Here is a 17,618-nt window from a genome sequence, read left to right on the forward strand (position 1 = left end):
TTTCCATTGGTCTATATTAGTGGTCGGCAAACTGTGGCTCCTTGAGTGTGGCTCTTTCACAAAATACCACGTGCGGGTGCACACGTACAGTGTAATTGAAACTTCGTGGTCACACTCAAGGGGCCAAAGAGCCACATGTGGCTCGCGAGCCGCAGTTTGTCGACCACTGGTCTATATACCTGTTCTTATGCCAGTACCAGGCTGTTTTGATTACAGTGTCTTTGTAGTATAACTTGAAATCTGGTCTTATGATCCCTACAACTTTGTTCTTCTTCCTAAAGATTGTTTCAGCTATTTGGGGTCTTTTTGGTTCCATGTAAATTATTGGAGTGTTTGTTCTAGATCTGTGAAGTATGCCACTGGTATTTTCATAGGGATTGCATTGAATCTATAGATTGCTTTGGGTAGTATGGACATTTTAATAATGTTAATTCTACCAATCCATGAACGCAGTATATTCTTCCACTTGTTTATATCCTCTTCTATTTCTTTTTTCAATGTTCTATAGTTTTCCAAGTACAGGTCTTTTACCTCATTGGTTAAGTTTATTTCTAAGTATCTTAATTTTTTGTTGTTGCAATAGTAAATGGGATTATTTTTTAAATTTCTCTTTCTGAGAGTTCATTATTGGTGTATAAAAATGCCATAGATTTCTGGGTGTTCATTTTGTATCCTGCTATGTTGCCAAAATCCTTTATTAAATCTAATTGTTTGGTGGAGTCTTTGGAGTTTTCTATGTACAATATCATGTCATCTTCCAATAGTGACAGTTTTACTTCCTTTTTTCCAATTTGAATGATTTTTATTTTTTCTTCTTGTGTAATCTCTGTTGCTAGGACCTCCAGTACTATGTTGAATAAAAGTGGTAAAAGTGGACAACCCTCTCTTGTTCCTGTTCTTAGGGGAAATGGTTTTTGTTTTGCCCATGGTATGATGTTTTCTATAGGTGTGTCATATATGGCTTTTATTATGTTGAGGTGTGATCCTTCTATTCCCACTTTGCTGAGATTTTTTATCAAAAATGGGTGTTGGATTTTGTCAAATGCTTTTTTTTGCATTAATTTATATGATCATGTGATTTTTTTCCAATTTGTTTATATGATGCATCACATTTATTGATTTGCGAATATTGTACCAGCCTTGCATCCCTGGAATAAATCCCACTTGATCATGGTGTATGATCTTTTTAATATATTGCTGGATCTGATTTGCTAATATTTTGTTGAGGATTTTAGCATCTATGTTTATCAGGGATATGTTCATCACTTTCTTTTTAGTGTCTTTATGTGGTTTTGGAATTAGGATAATGTTGGCCTCATGAAAAGATCTTGGAAGTGTGCCTTCCTCTTGAACTTTTTGGAATAGTTTGAGGAGGATGGGTGTTATTTCTTCTTTGAATATTTGGTAAAACTGTCCTGTGAAGTCATTGGTCTAGGGCCGTGGTCGGCAAACTGTGGCTCGCGAGCCACATGTGGCTCTTTGGCCCCTTGAGTGTGGCTCTTCCTAAGCCTTAGGAGTACCCTAATTAAGTTAATAACAATGTACCTACCTATATAGTTTAAGTTTAAAAAATTTGGCTCTCAAAAGAAATTTTAATCTTTGTACTGTTGATATTTGGCTCTGTTGACTAATGAGTTTGCTGACCACTGGTCTAGGGCTTTTGTTAGCTGTGAGGTTTTTTATTACTGCTTGTATTTCATCAGTTGTTATTGTTCAGGTTTTCTGCTTCTTCCTTTTTTTTATTTTTTTATTAAATCTTTATTGTTCAGATTACATTTGTTCCTCTTTTTTTTCCCCCCCATCACTCCCCTCCTCCCAGTTCCTGCCCCACCCTCCGCCCTCACTCCCCACCCACTGTCCTCATCCATAGGTGCACGATTTTTGTCCAGTCTCTTCCCGCATCTCCCATTTCCCTTTCCCCGCCAAGAATAGTCAGTCCATTCCCTTTCTATGTCCCTGATTCATTATAATCACCAGTTCATTCTGTACATCAGATTATTTATTCACTTGATTCTTAGATTCACTTGTTGATAGATGCATGTTTGTTGTTCACAATTTGTATCTTTACCTTTTTCTTCTTCCTCCTCTTAAAGGATACCTTTCAGCATTTCATATAATACTGGTTTAGTGGTGATGAACTCCTTTAGCTTTTCCTTATCTGTGAAGCTCTTTATCTGACCTTCAATTCTGAATGATAGCTTTGCTGGATAAAGTAATCTTGGTTGTAGGTTCTTGCTATTCATCACTTTGAATATTTCTTGCCACTCCCTTCTGGCCTGCAAAGTTTCTGTTGAGAAATCAGCTGACAGTCGTATGGGTATTCCCTTGTAGGTAATTGAGTCTCTTTCTCTTGCTGCTTTTAAGATTCTCTCTTTGTCTTTTGCTCTTGGCATTTTAATTATGATATGTCTTGGTGTGGTCCTCTTTGGATTCCTTTTGTTTGGGGTTCTCTGCGCTTCTTGGACCTGTAAGTCCATTTCTTTCACCAGGTGGGGGAAGTTTTCTGCCATTATTTCTTCAAATAGGTTTTCAATATCTTGCTGTCTCTCATCTTCTGGCACCCCAATTATTCTGATGTTTGTACGCTTGAAGCTGTCCCAGAGGCTCCTTACACTATCTTCATATTTTCGGATTCTTTTTTCATTTTGCTTTTCCGGTTGGGTGTTTTTTGCTTCTTCGCATTTCAAATCTTTGACTTGATTCTTGCGCTCCTCTGGTCTGCTATTGGGTGTAATATTCTTTATTTCCGACCGTGTATGCTTAATTTCTAGTTGTTTCTTTATCATAGCATCGAGGGTCTCATTAGTTTTCGTGAGGCTCTCCAAAAGTTTATTGCAAGCCCTCAAAATTGCGTTTTTTAGCTCTATATCCTCCATTTCTGTCATGTTTTTTTGTCTCCGCATTTTTTATGCTTTCTTGGTGCACCCCCTAGTGGTCTTTGTGCGCAGTCTTGTTCTAGTTGAGCCTTGATTGTTGTAGTTAATACTAGAGGGATTTGACCACCAGGCCGACTGGCTGTGTGAATCAGCTGTGTCTGCCGCGGAAAACTTCTGTCCTCTGGGGAGGTGCTAATCTAGCCTTTGCCTGAGGCGATCCGGCAAATGGCTCTGCGCAGGGCTTGGGCGGGGCGGGATCAACAGGGCAGGGCGGGCGGAGGGAGCAGTTATGGCTGCTCTCAGTCCCGTTCCCAGAGGCTCTGCTTCTCAGAACCCCAGGAACCGCTGCAAACCTCGGAGAGAAAGCTGCCCTCACGTTCCAACTGATGCCAGACAATCACGGTTCTCCCGTTTGAGTCTGAGTCCCTAGAGACTCACCCGGATCTGGAGCTCAGAGTCTGAGACTCCCCCCTGACCGAAAACGACAACCGCGCTCTCAGCCACCAGCCCCCTTTGCGCGCGCACCTCCGCACCTGAGTATTTTCCACACTGCGCCTCCTCTGAGCCTCGGTGTGCTGTTATTTTTCCTTCTAGTTGAAGAGTCTCTCCTCAGCCAGCCTTCCTGTGGTTCTGGGTGATGTCCGTTCCGTCTTTTAGTTGTATTTTTGAAGTGGTTGTTTGCGGCAGCAGTCTCCGGTATTTACCTATGCCGCCATCTTCTTCTGCTTCTTCCTGATTCAATTTTGGAAAGTTGAATTTTACTACAAATTTGTGCATTTCATCCACCTTGTTTAGCTTGTTACTCATAGTATTTGTCTACAATCCTTTATATTTCTGTGGTGTCAGTTGCTAGTTCACCTTTTTCATTTCTGATTTTATTTACTTGGATCCTCTTTCTTTGTTTCTTGATGAGTCTGGCTAAAGGTGCATCAATCTTGCTTATCTTTTCAAAGAGCCGGCTCTAGGTTTGATGAATCTTTTGTAGTTTTTTTTTTTTAGTTTCTATGCCATTTATTTCTGCTCTGATTTTTATTATTTATTTCCTCCTACTTACTCTCGGCTTTTCTTGTTGTTATATTTCTAGATCTTTAAGTTGTAGGGTTAGATAGCTTCTTAGCTATTTTTTCTTATTCCTTGAGGTATGCCTGCAGTGTAGTGCTAGGGACTCTCAGGACTGCTTTTGCTGTGTCCCATAGGCTTTGGGTTGTTATGTGTTCATTTTCATGAAGATTTTTATTTCATCCTTATTTCATTGGTGACTCATTCACTGTTTAATAACATGCTATGTAGCCTCAATGTGTTTTGAAGTGTTTTTATTGTAGTTGATCTCTAGTTTCATGCCATGATGATCCAAGAAGATGCTTGATATAATTTCAATGCTCTTGAATTTGTAGAGATTTGTTTTGTGGCCTACGATGTGGTCTTTCTTTGAGAATGTCTCATGTGCACTTGAGAAGAATATATATTCTGTATCTTTGGGGTGAAATGTTCTGTAAGTGACTATTAATTCCATTTGATCTAGTGTGTCTTTTAGGATTGCTGTTTCCCTGTTGATTTTTTGTCTAGAAAATCTATCCAGTGATGTCAGTGAGGTGTTAAAATCCCCTACTTTGATTGTATTGCTGTTGATTTCTCCCTTTACATCCTCCCGAAAAATTTTTATGTACTTAGGTGCTCCTATATTGAGCATGTATATGTTTACCAGGGTTATATCCCCTTGTTGGATCAATCCCTTTAGTATTATGAAATGACTTTCATTGTCTTTTGTTATGACCTTCATTTTGAAGCTTATTTTGTCAGATATGAGTATTCCTACCCCAGCTTTTTTTTTTTTTTCATTTCTATTTGGATGGAAAAAAAATTTTCCATTGCTTCACTTTCAATCTGTGTGACTCTTTTGTTCAGAAGAGGGTCTCTTGTACATGGGGGGGGGGAGGGTGGTGGTGTCCCTCAGCCCGACCTGTGACTTCTAGCAGTCTGGGACCCCTCAGCAGACATCCCCCAAGGGGTCCTTCACGCTGCCAGGGAGGCAGGAGAGGTTCCCACCACCACTGCTGCACTCGCCAGTCGTGAGCCCGGCTTCTGGCTGAGTGGCACTCCCCCTGTGGGAGCTCACTGACCACCAGGCGGCAGCTCCTGCATTAAGCATCTGCCCCCTGGTGGTCAGTGGACATCATAGCAACTGGTCTTTCCACCATTTGCATATTAGGGTTTTACTATATAGGATATCATGTTTTCTTATCCATTCAGCTACCCTGTCTTTTGATTGGAGTATTTAATCCATTTAAATTTAAGGTTATTATTATTATTATTTTTTTTTCAAACATCAATGGCATTTTATTTAGGAAGTTTCTATGTATCACACAGGTATTAACTTCCTTTCTCTCATAATCCCCTTAAAAAATACAGAAGGATTAAAAAACAAACAAACAAAAAATGGCCCTTAACATATAAAATCTCGGTTTCTCTAAAGTCTTAGGTTTTTTTTAAAAAAGGCACTGGCACTTCTCCTTTATGAGAAGAATTCAGTCTTTTCTTAGGCTCACTACAGATTTCTACTCCTTCCTGGAAAAAAAATGGTCAACGCTTCTGCTTCCTTTTAGTAAATTCATTTCTTGATTATTACACATTAGCATTCCCCACTTGACACCTTCTTAGACACTTGATTGTTGGATGCATTTCTCATTTGGCAAACATCCAGTGTGGCTTTGCGTGGGATGTCTAAGTGTCAGGAACAGCAGTGTTGATGTTCTGCTTTTGAGGGGGAAATATATATAGCGACGCAGACATTCCCAGGAAGAACAAATGTAGGAGACTGAAAAGGGTGTGCAGAGTGCAGAGGGCTGACAGGCACTGCTTGGTTTGAATTCTGTGGCCGTCAGCCACCGAAGACTGCAGTGTAGGCCAGAATATAAATCTTCGCAGAAAGAAGTTTGGTTGGACCCTGAAATGGCAGAGCTGGCCTCATGTTGTTCCAAGGGTATCAGACAGATGCACAGAAGACGCCGTGTGGGTCGTCTGCAGTGAGCAGTAGCCTGTGTGATCATGCATGGGCAGTTCTGGAAATGCCCTGTCAACCGAGGCTCAGGGAGAAGCGACAAGAAGCATCCTATTAAAATACACTTCCACCTCTAACTCACCCAAGCTCCCAGGCCTCCTTGGCTCCGTGATTCACAAGGCCAAAATGAGTTCAGAGGTGTGTCATTTAGGTCACCCGGACCCCGGTTCGCTGGGCCATTTCAGAAGACCTGGCGAGCAGCAAGGCTACCCAGAAGGGTATGCCTTGATGATCTTCACATCGTCCACAGGGCGGTCCTGGGAGTTTGTTTCCACCATTCCTACTCGATTCACCATTCCTATACCCTGGCACACGCGGCCAAAAATGGTGTGTTTGCCATCAAGCCACTGGGTGGGAGCTAGGGTCACAAAGAACTGGCTGCCGTTGGTGTCTGGCCCTGCATTGGCCATTGCAAGAATTCCAGCCCCCGTGAATTTCAAGTCTGGATGAAGTTCATCTTCAAACTGCTTGCCATAGATAGACGCACCACCTCGACCTGTCCCTGTTGGGTCACCTCCCTGGACCATGAAGTCTTTGATGATTCTGTGGAATTTGGTGCCATTGTAGTAACCTCGACGAGCCAACTCAGCAAAGTTCTTGCAGGTCTTTGGAGCATGCTTCCAGTACAGCTCCAGCACGATGGTCCCCATGCTGGTCTCCAAGTAGACGTTGGGCGGCTGCCAGGAGTCGGGGGGGATGGCCGCCATAGCGGAGCCGGCGGAATCTTAAGGTTATTATTGATAGATACTTATTTGTTGTCATTTTTAATTCTTTATGCCTGTGTTCCTCCCTCTCTTTTTATTTTTTCTTCTTACAGCAGTCCCTTTAGCATTCTTAGGTGGTAATCAACTCCTTTAGCCTTTCTTTTGTCTGAGAAACTCCCAATTTCACCTTCAATTTATCGCCTTGCTGGATAGAGTATTCTTGGATTTATTCCCTCACTTTTCATTACTTTGTATCGTTCATGCAACTCCCTTCAGGCCTGAAATGTTTCTATTGAGAAATCAGTTGATAGTCTAATGGGAGTTTTCTTGTAGGTGACTTTCTGTCTCTCTCTTGTAGCCTTTAAGATCCTTTCTTTGTCTTTTATGTTTGCCATTTTAATTATGATGCGTCTTTGTGTCGGTCTCTTTGGGTTCATTTTGATTGGACTCTGTGTTTCCTGGACTTGTGTGACTTTTTTCTTCACCAGGTTGGGGAAGTTTTCTGTCATTATTTCTTCAAACAGGTTCTCCACTCCTTGCTCAGCTTCTTCTCCTTCTAGCACACATATGATGCAGACATTGTTTCATGTCATGTTGTCCCCAGGCTCCCTTAAGTTCTCCTCTTGTTTTTTTTAACTTTTTTCCCAATTGCTGATCTGATTGGGTGTTTTTTTTCCTACTTTGTCTTCTAATTAGCTGATTTGATCCTCAGCTTCTTCTAGTCTACTGTGGAATCCTTCCAGGGTGTTCTTTATTACAGCTATGTCATTCTTCATTTCCTCTTCATTCTTATTCATGTTGCTGTATTTCTCATTCAGCTGCTTATAATTCTCATTAAGTTGCTTGTAATTCTCACTCCGATGTCTGACAAGCCTATAACCATTACTTGGAATTTCTTATCTGACAAATTACTTGCCTCCATTTCACTGAGTTCCTTTTCTGGTGATTCCTCCTTTTCTCTCACCTGGAGGTTGTCCCTTTGTCTTCCTGTTGTAGCAGTCTCGCAGTCTCGCAGTCTGGAGAGCCAGATGATGAGGGTTAGTTCCCAGCAGCTGGTCCTTGCATTCAGAGATGACTGGTCACACCGGGTCACAGCAATGCATCCAATCTCCTGGTGGCACTCAGTTAGGCACATCGGTCTCTGTGGAAGGTCCGTGTGTCAGAGGGTGGGCATCAGGCCATGTCTACCGGGCAGTGTCAGTGGCCAGGCCATTTGACCAGGGCCGCCGGATAAGGCACAGTGTGTCACAATGAAGGACTGTTCATCCAAGGGAGTTGGGCCATGTTGGCAGGCCTGGGTGCACCACGTCAAGGTGGTGGGGCTAGTCGTCCAGGGGCACCTAGTTGGGCATCCTGGTTTGGGGTGGCAGGTCCCTGTGTCCAGGCTTGGCCAGTGGCAGGGTGGTGGGATAGGCCAGGTGCTCTGTTGTTGGGGGAGTGGGGTCAGGCATGGCGCTGCTCCAATAGTGCAGGGGACTGCGTACCCCTCTCACCTCTATGGCGGGCAGGCAGGTAGCTCTGCTCACTGAAGGGCTGGGGCAGACTGAGCATTGAGCTGCTGAGGAGGTGGGTGGCCTCTCTCTCCCCTACGGAGGAGGTGGTGCCAGCCGGTTGCTCTGCTTACAGAGGGGTTGGGCAGACCTAAAAATGAATATTCGTAAACACACTTAGGATTTACATTTTGACAAAGGATGTTGCCATGCTCATGGACCCTGTGTCCTCTAGCATGGATTGGGCCTGTTTCTTGTGGGCTCTGTATCTGCTCTCATGAATATGCATGTCTGACCTTGCAGTAGGCGGAGCCACCTGAGCGACAGACTATGCCTTCATTTATTCTGTACCTCAGTCCTGCACTGTGTCTGGCATCTCACAGTGGGTCAGTGCAGATTTGAATGAGTCAATGATTGAATGGTGTCTTAGTCACCTATTGTTGCTTAATAAACAACCACAAAACTTAGCTGCCGAAGCTAATTCCAGCATGTCATAAATGCTAGAAGTTTCATCAAAAGGTTGATGGAACTTGGGTATTCAGCAGGGCTGAATCACATGTTGCACCTAAAGATTTGCATACATGATTGCTTGCTGCCAGACAGCTGAGGGCATTTCAATCTACATGTTATTGCTTCCTGCTGGCCAAACACCTGAACAGCCCAAGGCAGTTCCCCCAATCTAACAATGCCTACTGTATACCAAACTCACCTTTGATGTGTATATCTGCTTCAGGGCAATTTGTGTAAATAAGAAGCCCTGGGTCCAGAGAGACAGGAGGACTTGGTTTCTTTAGTCTCCTCTGGCTCCTCAAAATGCCTTCCAAAATTATGTTTCGTCTCTAGACTCTTTAATAATTTACCTCAGCCCTTCTCCAGATTCCTGAACTGTACGTAGAGCTCTGGAAGTATGTCTCAGCGCTGCGGCTGATGCAATGGTGTGAGCACACTCCACCATGACATGCTTCCTCGGCACACCAGGAAGTAGCAACACCCGCCTGAACGAACTCCTAGAGCCATGTGCACAGTACCCCAGCCTTTCAGCCATTGGTCACCTGTAGCAATGTGTCTCCCTCTGATTGGTTCCCTCATGCTATATATACCCCTGTAGTTCCACAATAAAACGGATCTGTGTCACTGAACCTGGTCTCCAGAGTCGTGCATGCAGATGCCCTAGCGTGTTGGGGCTCCGTCGTCCTCACCCCCGAGGGACCCCCTGCTTCACCGAACCATTCTAGATGCTGGACAAAACCCCCGGCACTTAGAAACGCAGAAGAGCACACATTTTCTATCTCACAGTGTCAGTGGGTCAGGAATCCAGGTGGGGCCCAGCTGCGTCCTGGGGCATAGGGTCTCTCCAAGGCTGCAATCACGTTGCCACAGGGGTTTTGCCTCTCAAGGTCCAAGGGGAAGGATTTGCTTTCAGATTTGCACAGCAGTTGGTAGGTTTGAATTCCTCGTGGCGGGTGGACTGAGGGCTCAGTGCCTCTTGTCTGTGGACGCGTGGGCCTCTCCATCTTGGCAGCTGGTCTTATGCAAACTGGGAAGGTAACAGAGAGTCTTCTCGCAAAACAGGAGTCACAGTTCTCGCAAAACAGGAGTCGCAGTCTTTTGTAACCTATTCATGAGAGTGACATCTGTCACTTTTGTCATGCTCTACTGATTAGAAGCAGGTCACAGGTCCCACACACACTGGAAGGGAGACGTTTACCAGAAAGGGGGATCACACAACCCACAGACGAGTGCCAGGATTTGAACCTAGGAATTAGTCTACGACTTTAAGCATCAAAACAGGCCACTCAGTGCTGAGGTTTTGCTTAATGTCTTCTCACATACATGGGAGGGTTGCCAAGAGCCACCCTGGTGTGGTGAAAAGAGGACAGAACTTTGGAGGCAAGAGACTGAGGTTTGTAACTGCTGGCACTGCCTTTGGTCACTTCTCGGGACCCTCAGTCTTCTCATCTGAAAATGGGGTTGTTGTGAGGACTAGATGCGATCAGGAATGCATGGAAAGTGCCACTCAGAACTTTTGGCACATAGCCTGCCTTCCATGGATGCAGCTGCTGTGGTACAGGAGATGGCCGAGTGCTGGGTTGTTTATAAACATGTATGATGTGCCTTGGAAGGCTTCTTTAAAATACTTAATGGGCTGAGTCTGAGACTCCTTCAGGGGAGTCTATGATGGCTCTTCTCTGTTGATTTTGCACACACAAACCCACTTGATTAAGAATTGATGGGGAAAGAGTCACAATTCAAGCACATGTAGGATGTTTTGGAAAGGAAATATTTTTTTAAATTTATTTTTATTGAATTTATTGCAGAGGCATTAGGGAAATACCATATGACCTCACTCATATGTGGAATTTAATGAACAAAATAAACTAACAAACAAAATAGTAACAGACTCACAGAGAGCAGACTGACAGCTGTCAGAGGGAGGGGGCCAGGAGGTGGGGTGACAAAGGTGAAGGGATTAAGAAAAAACAAAACCCTTAGACAGACAATAGTATGTTAATTACCAGAGGGAAAGGGAGGTGGGGGAGGTAGGAGAGGGTAGCGGGGGATAAATGGTGACAGGAGACTTGACTTGGGGTGGTGAGCACACAGTACAAGTACAGATGACGTGTTATAAGATTGTGCCTGTGAAAGGAAACCTTGACAGCCGTGAAATCCCTGCATAGGCGCAGTTGCCATGCTAATCAGGTTGAGTAACTGGCCTCAATGGGAAACTGCCAAGTGGGCAAGAGGCACCAGGGAAGTACCTGTGGGCTGAGGAGGGTGGGGTAGGCAGATGGTTGCTCCTTTGCTCTATGATTTCAGACCAGTTGAAAAGTTAGTGGACACAGGAGTGAGACAGAGATAAAAATGTTATGTAAGCCCGTTGCTGGCTAATGCAATAGAAGAGCACAGCGTGGTCGTGTAGCCCTAATCAGCTTTCCTTATTCCCCTCCTGCGGTCCAGAACTCGAGACCCCCTTATGGGGACAGCTGGGGATGAGGAGGGAGGAACAGAGAAGGAGGAGGAGGAAGAGGGGAGCAGGGAAAGGAGAGATGGGGAAGAGGACAGGGAGAGGGAAAGGGCGGGGAGGGAGTTGCAGATGCCAGAGGGGGCACTGGGCCAATGGATCTGATGGATCACAGACTCTCAGGTACCACTGCTCTGCCTCTTGCAGGAGGAGTGAGAGGTGAGGAGGAGGGAGAGGGCTCACTCACTGAATGTTGGTGCAGGGCCCTATGTTTTGAGCAGCCTGGACATGGGGCGAAGGAGGCTCTGGTTCCGCCTTTCTCAGGGACTATGATTGTCATAATCATATCAACTACTTACTGAGTTTTCAGTGTGTCGGGCTTCGTGCCAAGCCCTTTACATGTGCAAACCGGGGGAATGGCCTCTGGCACCGTGTTGACAATCAGGGTCCCCTAGGAAGTAAGAGTCAGGCTGAGGTTTGAGTTTAGGTATCTGCTGTCAGACCCTGTGTGTTTTAAAGGCCACTTTTCTAACAGGGTGATCCACACACGTCCTGACCTGGAACAATCAGGGCTGAGTTTCTACAGGGTGGGTTGCCAGCGCTATGACACATTCTGGTTGGTTAAGACTAATTAGGATTTACGTCCCGGGTCTGGGGATAGGTTGCCATTGCCCTACACCGTTTGGGAGATGGGAACGCTCGATGTGATCAGGTTGGCTGGACTTCCAACTGCCGACACTTAAAAAAAAGTCGAGGCCCAGTTTATCTCCGCTGTGTTGGCTTGAAGGGCTAGGGAATGAATGCCGGACCCCCAACATGTCCCCCTGAGCCGACGGGGGCCTGTGTGAATGTTCCAGTGGCCCTGTGCCTTGGCAGGCCATCCAGGCAAGTGTTTTCCTGGGTCCTCAGAATTTCCCCAATGGCACTCAGCTCCTGCTGCCCACAGTAGTGACTCAATTAACAGTTCACCCTCCATTGGCCATCGTCCCCCTCTTTCATTCCCAGGCCCCTACTGGCATTTCCTGGGATCAATAAATAAGCACATCCTGTGTCAGGACCCAAACCGAGTCAACCATCGTGGCAGAGGCTGCTCGTGGCTCACTCAGCAGCCATCACACCCCTTCCTCACGGCCATGACCCATCGCAAGGGCAATCATAGGAACACATTTTCCAGGCTCCTCTGCAGACAAGAGTGGCCAGTGGTGTGTGGCCAGATGTCATCAGGAGGGGTTTCTGGGGAAAAATCTTTAAATGGGCTGACCCTGCTGGGAGGCTGCTCTTTGCTCTCCCTCCCATCCTCTCTCGGGTGTGGCAGCTGGAGCAGCAGCAGTCACAGTGCTGGCATGAGGTCATGATGAGGGTGAAAACCACAGGCTAAGGTAGCCATCGAAGGACAGAGGACATGAGCGTATTTTCTATGGGAGGAAAGTGCTCTCCTAATAGCCAGAGCCACTACTTTATGACTTTCTTTTACTACAGCCAAGCACCGTGTAGTAGTTTTCCCCGTGCAGCACAGGCTAGGCATTCACCATAGAGCACACAGGCGAACGAGAGGAAGAGTGCAAGTCCCCGTGGGGGGATGTGCCGCACTGCACCTGCCCCTTGTCGGAAGCGCTGGTGCCCAGATGCTGGGTGTGCTGCTGGCAGCAGGCGTCAGCTGTCAGGCCCTTCTGCATGTCTTGTGTGCAGAAAGCCACCTCACTTGATGGCACACCCTTTCCATGGTGGCCTCCTCCAGCGACGGGTGGAGCAGGAGGCATAAAGGTCTGGTGACCTCCACCCACCGAGGGACACTCTGAGGCCTGGACCAGCACCAGGCTCCCTGCACAGCGGCTCCCACTCTGCTGCTCCCTGCCTCATCCTCCCTGCCACAGCCTGGCCTCAGTAAGCACGTGCCCCACTACTCCAGCTCAGGCTGCTTCCTGGAACCACCTCACCCACCTCCTTCTCGGAGACACCCCTGCAGACACACTACTTGGGCACACACCAAAATGAGCTTTCAACCCCGTCCCCTTTCTACATGGGATACTTTCTGGTTTTGCTTTTACAAAACCAGGTCACTCTGCACAAGCTCTTTCTGTTTGATACGATGCTGTGTGGGTTAAGAGTGCAGACACTAAAGACGAATGCAAACCCGAGACTGCCTCTGCCTGGGTGTGGAAGCTTGGACACGTGCAGCCTCTCTGAGCCTCAGGCTCCTCACCTGCAAAGTGGCAGGTGACCAAGTTCCCTTCCAGAGGTCGTCAGTACATGTGCAGTGCTTACAGCAGGGCACAGAGTCCATCTCTCTCTATAAAAGGCTAATATGCTAAGTGTCCGACCATCCAGGTAATGACTTCACGTAGCAACGCCCCGCTTCCTCTCCCTAGCAACTAGCCTCCTTGGAGTTTCTTCAGTCCAGGAACATGACTTGCTATATAGCCAGGTGCAAACATTTTACACTTTAACCAAATGTCTGTGAAGCATTTTCCTGGGTCTCATCTCATTTGATCCTCACAGAAGTCCTGGAGTAGGTAGATAGACTTGGTGGAATCCTATTTTCTTTTCATTAGCCAGAAAATGGAGATTTAGAAAGGTTAGAAGCTTGACCTGACTGAAAAGAAGAAATGGTGGACCTTGAAAATAACTTCAGGTTTTCTCACTGCGCAGAATATAGTCAAACACTGCTGCAGTTAAATATTTCACCCTTTGTTCTCCCTGGTGATCTATAGTAATAATCTGCTTCGTGTTGATATTGACTGCTGTGCTGCTGACAATTACCTGAAAGAGAAGTTGGGGTGCTTCACTGGCCTGGAAAAAGTTTAGCTAAATCAGAAAGCAGGTCTATTAAGCAAGTTTATTCTATATCTATAAAAGGCTAAGTTGACTCTTGCATGCGTGATACATAGAAAGCTCTCGCTGGCATCAATCACACGCGTGTGTTTCAATCTGTCATCATTGATCATGAATTTGGTTGACACTTCTATTATAGAGAAAGGGCAAATAGTGATATTAAAATGTTTCTTCTAATTAATTTCCTTTCAATGTTCATGAATCCATGCACTGGGCCACTAGTCCTCAATAAATATCAGCTGCCAGTAGGATTTCACAACTGGGCTTTTTCAACACATGGTAACATTTTCCCATGGCACCTGTATTCTTCTTTCTCATTATATTTAGTAGCTCCATGGTATTCTGTTGTAAGAGTGGACCATAGTTGATTTAACCCATTGCTGGGGTTCTTGTTCCAACATTAAGAATGGTTCCGCAATCTGGAGAAAGGCTGTGTGTAACTTAATAAAGAGTCCAGAGATGAAATATAATTTTGAAAGGCATTTGGGGGTCAGAGGAACCTAGCTTAAGAAACTAAGATCTCCTCGTTTCAGGACCCCATGCTTTTTATTAACACAAATTGTCCTGGGGCGAAGCGGAGATATACACTTTAAAGGGTAGGGTTCCATATACACAGTCCATTGTCAGATTGGAAGAATTTGCCTACGTCTGTTCAGGTGTTTGGCCAGAAGGAGGCAATAACATGTAGATTAAGATGCCCTGAGCTGTCTGGCAGCAAACAATCAATTTAATGTATCCTATTCAGGTTTGGGGAAATTCCATCCGCCATTCCCAACAGGGGATAACATATGTGACTCAGCCCTTGTTGAGTCCCCAAGTTCCATCAACCTTTTGATGAAACTCTTGCAATTATGACATGCTGGAACTGGCTCCCGGCACCCATCTTCTCTCATGGAAGGATATTCTTGGGAGAGGGGCCAGCGTGTGCAAAGGCCAGGAGGCAAGAGAGGGTGTGTCCCTGCACCTGACTGTGTAGGGGAAATGAGCAGGGAGGGCAGAGTCAGCCCCTGGGAACCTGCAGCCAAGGTTTGGGCTGGACCCTGTGGTGGGTGCACAGTGAGTGATGGCTCTCAGGTGGCCTTGCTGACACAGACGCCAGGCCCAGGGCGGATACTCATGAGGAGGAGGAGTGAGTCTTCTTGGGGACTCAAGGTCAGGCTGGCCCCGGCTGAGTGGCTTTGACGCTGGAGACAGGCAGGGCAGGAGGACAAGGTGCTGCCTGACTGCTTGCTCCAGAAGCCCCTGTGTTCTCCCCTCCCCCAATAACAACCTTCAGTCCTCAGATCGGGTGCTGGCACTCCCTTCCCCTGAACACACTCCTCAAACCGAACTCCCAGAGGCAGGCAAACCACCGGACGGTTGTAGCTGCTGTGGGCGTGGTCAGGTCACGCGTGGGGAGGGATGGGTGCCAGGTGGGGAACTGCAGTGCTGGGCGAGGGGCGGAGGCCTCATGGCTTCCTCTGCACTTTGGAAAACCAGTGAGCAAACAACGTTCTCACCCTCCCTCTCGGATGAAGGAAAAAAAGGCTCTGGCTGGAGCTGTTTTGCATTTCACACCTGATGAAACTTTTATTCCCTGGAGATGGCTGGGCCACGGGAGGGGATGGCACCATACACAGCTGAGCAGCCGGCCTCAAACAACTATCACCTCTGAGCTGATAGGTGGGCAGCACCCAGGGCCGCCCCCAGCCAGCTGGCGGCATCGGGCAGCAGCCCGGAGGTGGGAGGTGGGAGGTGGGTGCGGCGGGGTGGGTGGACCCGCAGTGAATTGCTTCTGGAGCTGGAAGAAGGCAAACACTGGCTCTCTTGTTCTTCACAGGAAATAAAACAGGATCCCCAAGTGTTTGTAAAGGGGTATGTATATGCTTGGAGGTCCTCTTCCCTAGCAATGATTAACCCGACCAACTTTTAAAGAAACGAGTGATTTTATATTTGAGTCATCAACATTTCCACGTGGTGCAAACGTCAACAGCATGAAAGGTCTTCCCGGCCCGCCTCCCCCTGTCAGGGTCTCAGCGAGGCGGCCAGCAGGCGGCTGGTCTTTCTCCTCATCGGACACCAGGAGTGTGAGGCTCTTTCTCAGCCGCGCCCCTGCAGCCAGCCAGCCTTCCTTGCCACTTGCCCTCACCCACCAGCCAGCCTTCCTTGCCACTTGCCCTCACCCACCAGCCAGCCCTTCTTCCTCCTTTTCCCTCTGCTCCTCTTTCTTTCCTCCCTCGCTCGTTCTGTCTGGACCCCGGGCCCAGGGTTGCTGATGCTCATTGAGGATTTACCCTGCGCCACTGCTGCAAGCACTGCGCACGCCCGCCCTCTCTCCAGCAGATGGCATCTGCCTCTGGACCGAGACCCCTTTGTTTCATACTAATTCATCCTCCTTTGTCCCCTCTTCTCCGGCTGCCCAGGGACAGCATCCCCAATGTTTAATTTATGTCCCTTTGTTCATATATGTTCTTTAAAACATTCAAGAACACACTGAGAATGCACCCAGTTGGGCCTCGTGCTGCGTCCTGGGGTGAGATCCTGGCTGAAGGGTCTCCTGTCCTCCTGTCCGGGAACTTCCGAGTTTCCCTTTGCTCTGCGCCCCACACCAACCACTCCCCAGCGCTCTTCCAGCCCTCCCTCTCCCGTTCATCTTTCTGTCTCTGTTTTCCGGTTCCTGTCTTCCTCTCTCCCATTTTCCTCCTCTTAGCACGTGTTCTGGGCCTGGGCCAGCCACCGTCACCTGCCCTGTAACGCAGTGGGCAGGCCCGTGGGCCCGGGGCCTTTGCTCTCTGCGTCCCCACACCCTGCTCCTCACTGCCCTGGAGCGTTGCCTGTGTTTCTGAAGATGGCACGGGCAAGGGGATGGCAGGCCCAGTGTCTGCAGAAACCACTGCGTCCTGTCCTCCCTGGTTGCCGCCCAGCTTGCTTCCCAGCAGGGGCTTGGCTGCTCTCCCCACTGCTCTCTGCTTCCCCTCCCCCTTCTCCTCACCCACTTCCTTTTCCATCCTCACCCTCCAAAGCCCTCTAGTGTCTGGAGGAATCCCACCCTCATGCTTAGTTAGCGGCTCCCTTTCAGAGGACAAACAGGGGGATTAGCTGGGAAGGCCACCCTGGGGGAGGACGGGCCGGTGACTTATCCGAGTGGAGGGTGACGAGCAGGAAATGGGTGTCACTGTCTGCAGAGCATTCAAATCAATATTAAAACTAAGAGTGGGCAAGCCTGAGCCGGCCACTGGGTCGATGTCTGTGATAAAGTACTGCCCCCGCCAAGTGTGCCACGGCCTCTGTAGGTGGGTGGCAGGCAGCTGTGTGTGTCTGGAGTGGGCGTGGCTCTGAGTGTCCCCCAGGCCTTCAGCCAGGCCACGCCCTGTGCCCCCTGGAGAGGGACCACCCTGCGTGCCTGCGCACCATTCCGGAGAGCCTGCCCCCAGAGGGGCTGCTGAGAAACAAAATTCAACCGAGTGTGGGCCTGGAGAGCATGATGCCAGGGGAAGTGAGCCAGTCAGAGGAAGACAAGTGCCACATGGTCTCACTCATCTGTGGAATCTAATGAGCAAAGCAAACAAACAAGCAAAACAGAGACAGACTCAGAGCTACAGAGAAAGACTGACAGCTGTCAGAGGAGAGAGGGGCTGAGGTGAAAGGCTTAAACAGAAAACCACAGAACTCACAGACAGACAACAATGTGGTGATCACCAGAGGGAAGGGGTTTGT

At 47.6% G+C, this 17,618-nt stretch overlaps 1 protein-coding gene across 1 annotated transcript in view; it reads right to left on the reverse strand.

The window, feature by feature from the left end:
* Positions 1-5,295: 5,295 nt before the first annotated feature.
* LOC102258974 (peptidyl-prolyl cis-trans isomerase-like 1) overlaps positions 5,296-17,618 on the reverse strand; it is an 18,788-nt gene continuing 6,465 nt past the window's right edge. Inside the window, exons 2-3 of the mRNA XM_005861482.2 lie at positions 16,855-16,860; positions 5,296-6,661 (exon numbers count right to left, since the gene is read on the reverse strand). Of these exons, the coding sequence (XP_005861544.2) occupies positions 6,141-6,661; positions 16,855-16,860 (527 nt within the window). The 3' untranslated portion in view covers positions 5,296-6,140. The remainder of the gene's footprint in view (positions 6,662-16,854; positions 16,861-17,618) is intronic.

The sequence above is a fragment of the Myotis brandtii genome, unplaced genomic scaffold (assembly GCF_000412655.1).
Source record: "Myotis brandtii unplaced genomic scaffold, ASM41265v1 scaffold152, whole genome shotgun sequence".
Classification (NCBI taxonomy): Eukaryota; Metazoa; Chordata; class Mammalia; order Chiroptera; family Vespertilionidae; genus Myotis; species Myotis brandtii.